The 6,000-nt window shown below is 39.7% G+C and overlaps 1 protein-coding gene across 1 annotated transcript in view; it reads right to left on the bottom strand.

Moving 5' to 3' along the window:
- Nucleotides 1-278: 278 nt before the first annotated feature.
- Nucleotides 279-6,000, bottom strand: part of GABA-B-R2 (gamma-aminobutyric acid type B receptor subunit 2) — an 853,882-nt gene continuing 848,160 nt past the window's right edge. Inside the window, exons 17-18 of the mRNA XM_067139049.2 lie at nt 1,076-1,178; nt 279-1,039 (exon numbers count right to left, since the gene is read on the bottom strand). Coding sequence (XP_066995150.2) covers nt 676-1,039; nt 1,076-1,178 — 467 coding nt within the window. The 3' untranslated portion in view covers nt 279-675. The remainder of the gene's footprint in view (nt 1,040-1,075; nt 1,179-6,000) is intronic.

Here is a 6,000-nt window from a genome sequence, read left to right as displayed (position 1 = left end):
GGGAGTACTGAGGCCACCGAGAAGAAGGATATATTAAAACGTTAAGGAAAACCATTCAGAGTAAGTAAGAAATTCAAACTGAAGTACTGGTACTGTATTGAAAATAAATCGTAAAAGTAAGAAATCTGTTGTCATTATGAATTGAGGATTACAGGGATCTAAATACAGTTACAGAAAGGAGGAGAATTAAGAATTAGAATGAACTAATGTATCACAATGAAATTATAAACCTTCTGAGTCAGAGTGATTGTGGCATTCTTAAAGGTAGTTTATGTGCCTATCACAAGCTTCGTGTACTAGTGATGGAAAGGGGTTAAGCATTGAATAAATTTATTTGCCACAAACATGTGGCATTAATCCTAGATTTATGTTTCTCCATGAGTAGAATTTTATTGCTGGTAACCTCTTCTAGCTGCTAAAATTAAAATAGTACTTTTATACATAATTTTCGTAAACCTCATCCCGATAATATAATGCAGGAAATCACCTACGGTTATATTTGAGTACGGTACATGTTATCTTTCTTCTGAGCTCTTATTTCTTCTCTAATTTACTTTTATGTATGGAAACCTCAGTCTATCACAGATTTCTGAATAAAAGCGTGTTCTCTGTGATGATAGAGCAAGGAAGGTGTTTGTTGCCAGTTCTCTTCCAGTAAACTAATAATTTATTTCCCTACAAATACTCAACTATGTCACATTTTATTGAAATATTGGGACAAGAAGCGATTGATGCCCCATATCCGCTCCTTGATTTGTGCCTCTCGCTCAATAACTTCTGAAAAATGGGCAAAATTGCCAAATCCAAGAGTTCGCCTTCAGAGACTGCTGAACACATACCCGAAACATTTGTTACCGATGATGATGAAGCAGTTTTGCTTCCATGTCGAGGGTAAGAAGAAATAGTTGAGTAGGGTCCTCCACGAATGGAGGCCACATTTGGTGTGCTGTGGACATGTGAAAGAGCTGATTTCTGTTGTTTTAAAGGAGGTATGGGAGTCACAGTGCCAACATTACTACCCCTCACATCCCCAGGAGGTCTCTTTGCTGCAGCTTCCAAGTCAGCTGGCGCATACTGATTACTATATTGATATGAAACCCGATGAGCCATCGTCGACCGCTCACGACTCTTCTCCGAAACTGAGCGCTGAATCATAGCAGAGACGTTGTCACCAATATCTGTAAAGAAACAGGTATTAGAAACAATTTAAGGTAATATTACATTATAATGTGATTTAGATTTCCATCGTTCTCATCTGAGGTTTGGGCTTTACCGATAGCCTTGGGAGCCCTAAGTATACGCCACTGACATAGGCCGTAATACGTCTTTCAACATCACAATAATCAATATAACTTTTCAGTGCCATTCATTATCAGAGATTATCAGTGAAATGTGCGGGTTGCGGGACTCCAGTGGGAGGCAACTTGGCCTTGGACAACAGGACGCGAGAAGGAGAACTGTGTCAAACGGGATATGCTGTGCAATGGTGCACGCAATCTTTTACGAGAGATGATAATACATGAGTGGAGGGTGACCAGACGTTCTCTTTTATCCTGATATGTCCTCCTTTTAAACCACTGTCTGGAGTCCGGGTGGATTATTTAAAAAACCTGAAATGTCGTCCCTTTTTTAGTGGATCTGCTTATTTTAAAGTAATGTGTTTTACTATTCGTACATCGTTTTTAAAAGTATTCTTCATTACGCGACGGCATAATCGATATCGTATCGATATATAGAAATGTGATTATGGTTATACAGTACATGCGATTATTCTAAGCATGCCTTGTAATGCAATAATAGACGCTATTTACTACTCTGTATACTGCATGCTTCTCTCTCAGCATTACCCCGTCAGAATAGCCTACTGCTATGTTAATGTGTGACAGCTGACAAAGTGACAAGCGACAGGAAATAACAGGGATTCGATGGAAGTCTGTTTTGAATGAATGGCGCTGAAAAGTTATAGTGATTACTGTGATGTTGAAAAACGTATTCCAGCCTATGTCAGTGGCATATACATAGGGCTACCAAGGCTATCAGTGAAGCCCAAACCTCAGGTGAGAACGATGGAAATCTAAATCACATTATAATGTAAGCATCTGACACATTGTTCCATTTACAAAACTTCAAAGCACTGAGAAAAAACAAAGCATATATTTCTGGAAAAAAGGCATCGGAGACCAACATTGCAGCCCAGGCTGTATGTCCCTCTCCCCTCGACTCACCTCTCGCAGCTTGCAGGTGTATGCCTGATAGGTGCGGGGACCGGGGAGATAGGTGTGCTAGGCTTTCCACCAGATCACCATTGCTTACTAACAGCCATGCATTCCTCGTATATACCTCCTCACCTCATACTCATATATAACAGAGTGCTGATAATTCACTCCCGTTACTACTACGTCCTTGCAGGAAGACACTGCAGGGCTGCTGTTAAAGGAGTAATACAGTTTTCTTTTTATAGGTAGATCTGCTAAAATGAAATGCAATCTTTCAGGTTTAGTGTTCTCTTTTGTTGGTTGGAATCGAACCCGTGAGCATGGGTCGGTCACCACCACTGATTCCCAGAGAAAGCTAATAAACCAGTGATCTATGTGTACAACCTCTGGTAATAATGTTAAATTCAAATTTTGTATTTAAAATACTACTACTACTACTACTACTACTAATAATAATGGTGCAAGATATCTGTATAGGTTTGGTGGTGACCTAATGAGGATGAAATGAATGGCGAAGATGTCATAAACATCCAGTCCTCAAGACAGGGGAATTAACAGTATGAGGGGGTTGATTCTGTGAACTGAACTGGGGCCATCGGACCAAAGGCAAGCATTCTATCCATTTAGCCACAAATCCGGACTTTAATTTGCTAAACCTTAGGCTACCATCTCCATTGATCAGGTGTTGATTATTGACAGTAGCAGAGACCAGGGCAGTAGCTTGTGAAGCAGCCTTCACAACAGCAGCAACAAGAGGCTACTCCGTTGGCTATTGGCTGCAGCTCAGAATGCTTAAAAGACTTGACATTCACTAAACCAACCATCAGAAAGGGGTAACCTAAGTCTAGTGGTAGGCCACGTCTTGGACTTAGCATACACCACTGCCCTATGTGTTTGCAAGCTTAGTCTAAATCCTTTCAAACTGATGATGTGAAATCTTTTGATCAGCTCTGCAATTTCAAACAGTTCCTGAATGAGAATATTAATGAACCTGAATTTAACAAATTACCTTGTATACTGGATATACGCTCCTTAAATTTATTTCCACCATAAAACTCTATGCAGTAGCCTACTTCACAAAACTAAGCTTTCTTCCACATATCAAACAAAGAAACTTGTTTCCTCTTCTTTCTAATCATGTCTTCCTGAATGCAGTCCTGAGCTGAGTACATTAGTTCAAGAAGCGTGGAAGAGTTAGATGTATGGTATGGTAATGCCAAATTGCTTTTTGTAACAAATCTTGTTTTGATCTTCCCCTTCTTGCTCGTCTCCTTCTTCTTCCGTATTCTCCTCTTTCTTGGCCTTCCTCACTGCTACAAGGGCTGTAGCTGATTCGAAAATTTGGTGTGTCTTGAAGTTCTCTGCCTCGCAGGGAACGTTTCTTGCTTGACACAAGTTGGATATTGCCGATGCATTTTCAAGCACCGGCATTTCATTCATTCCACTATTTGTATTATCACTCTCCCCAAAACGTGCATCAGTTTGTCCAAACAATGACATTGATCATTCCAGCACCAAAAATGCACAAATATTATACGTAGGACTTAATCTGTTTCTTCCTAATATTTTCCACATTATACAAGCAAATTTTAAAGGATTCTTTCATTTTTCATTTCCATTTCTGCACTGAGGAGATTCCGCATTATACAAAGGTAAGAACATTATAACGCCATTAGCTTCGCCGGGATCGAGAAATTACTCCATAGTAACAAGTTTCTGCTTTATTAAAGTTCCACTTTGAGCAGATTTTATTGTATGTGGTAATGTAATCTGTGTATAATTGTCAGTAGAGAAGCACATATACTGTAACTCGTATGCTGGAGGAGTTCACTTCATTTTCTACAAAATCATCTGTACCGTTCATCTTGAATATGTCTCGTAATTCAGAAGTTATCAGAGTACCAAAACAGCTGCGAATACGTTAGGTATCACGTAGTTAGAACTTTGAATAATACTATCCTCATTATTTGACTTGTTATTTGACATCTTATATTGGACTCAAGTTATGACACAGGTACGAAACCAAGATACCTTCATTAGAGAAATAATTCAAAATTCGGCTATACGACATTTCATATCTGGTGAGCTTTCGTTAACAGATAAGGAAGGCAGAAAGATGAATTTGCAAATCAGTGCAGAGAAAAAGAAATATTTTATACCGATAACTCAAAGAACTCACGGACAGGAAGAAAATGGGTCAAGCCCAGAGACTAGCCATGACAATTTTGAGAAGGTGCAAGAATTTAAATATCTGAGATCAGTGATTACAGGAAATAACGAAGTCCGTACAGAGACATGAAAAGGAATGTTCGCTGCCGACAGATGTTACCATAGCTGCCTTAGCTGTGATCATGTCTGTTGTCAAGGAAACAGTAACTCAGAGTTTACTGATCAATAATTCGAGCAATAGTTATGCAAGGAACCAAAACCTGAACCCTAACAACAACAGATGAAAATAGGAGAACGAATGTAGAGCCAGATTTTGTGACAGAAGTTAAGAGAAGTGGACTCCAGTGAGTGAGTGAGTGAGTGAGTGAGCGATGGTCATGCACAATCCACTGAAGCTGTCAGGAGATTACCGTATTTCACATTTCAGGTCTTGACTATGATTCATAACTTATTTTCTTTTTTTGCTACTTGTTTAACGTCGCATTAACACATAGAGGATTTTAGGTGACGGAAGGATGGGAAAGAGCTAGGGTAGGAAAGGTAACGGCCTGGCCTTAATAATCGGAAACCACGGAAAGCCATCTTCAGAACTGCCAACGGTGGGATTCGATCCCACTATCTTCCGAATGCAAGCTCACAGGTGCGCGAACCTAACCGCACGGCCAACTCATTCGGAATTCATTACTTCTTTACTGAATATTGTGCAAGGGAAAGTCAAAGAGTTGAAAGAAATGAGAGGACATTCTGTGACATGCTGTGTTCACAGTAGAAATTTTGGATGACATTGTGCACAGCCTAAAATGTTTTCATTGACATTCACATCAATCGAGAATACGAGTGAATATGAAGTTTCATGAAATTAACGGGTTAGTACAAGACTTCATGAACCTAACCAAACCCCATGGTGGTACAGCCCTGATGAGCCTTGATTTACCAAACGCCCACTGTTTAGCCTGATGGCATGTAGATTACAAGGGGGTGCATGGTCAGCATTAGTTTGAGGCCGTTGATCTTGGCTTTCTAGACCGGGGCTGCTATCTAAACATCCTCAATTGTTCTCAGCCATGCTGAGTGGACCTCAAAATAGTTCTTAATTCAAGTAAAAATCCCTGACCTGGCCGAGTATCAAGCCTCGAGTCACTGGATAAGAGGCAGTCTCACCACTCCCGAGTAGAAAGATGAGTTTGCAAATCAGTGCAGAGAAAAAGAAATATTTTATACCGATAACTCAAAGAACTCACAGACAGAAAGAAAATGGGTCAATCCCAGAGACTAGCCATGACAATTTTGAGAAGGTGCAAGAATTTAAATATCTGAGATCAGTGATTACAGGAAATAATGAAGTCCATACAGAGACACGAGAAGGAATTGGTTTTGACTTCGTAGAAACCAATAAACGGATAATAACTGTAGTGTCACTATAGTAACCAAGGGATAGCTCCACAACTTATGAACTCCCTGACATGCATACACTATACACTTCACTCTTCACACTTCATCATGCTGTTGAACAAAAGACTACAGGTATGAGGAGAAATCTAAAATATATTTTCCAGATTTTGGTCTGAGATAATTGTAAACAAAAACTGATCCCGCTGTATCCTTAGCAATGCAC

Source organism: Anabrus simplex, chromosome 2, assembly GCF_040414725.1.
Source record: "Anabrus simplex isolate iqAnaSimp1 chromosome 2, ASM4041472v1, whole genome shotgun sequence".
NCBI classification, from domain to species: Eukaryota; Metazoa; Arthropoda; class Insecta; order Orthoptera; family Tettigoniidae; genus Anabrus; species Anabrus simplex.
This window is presented reverse-complemented; position numbering and strand designations above follow the sequence as displayed.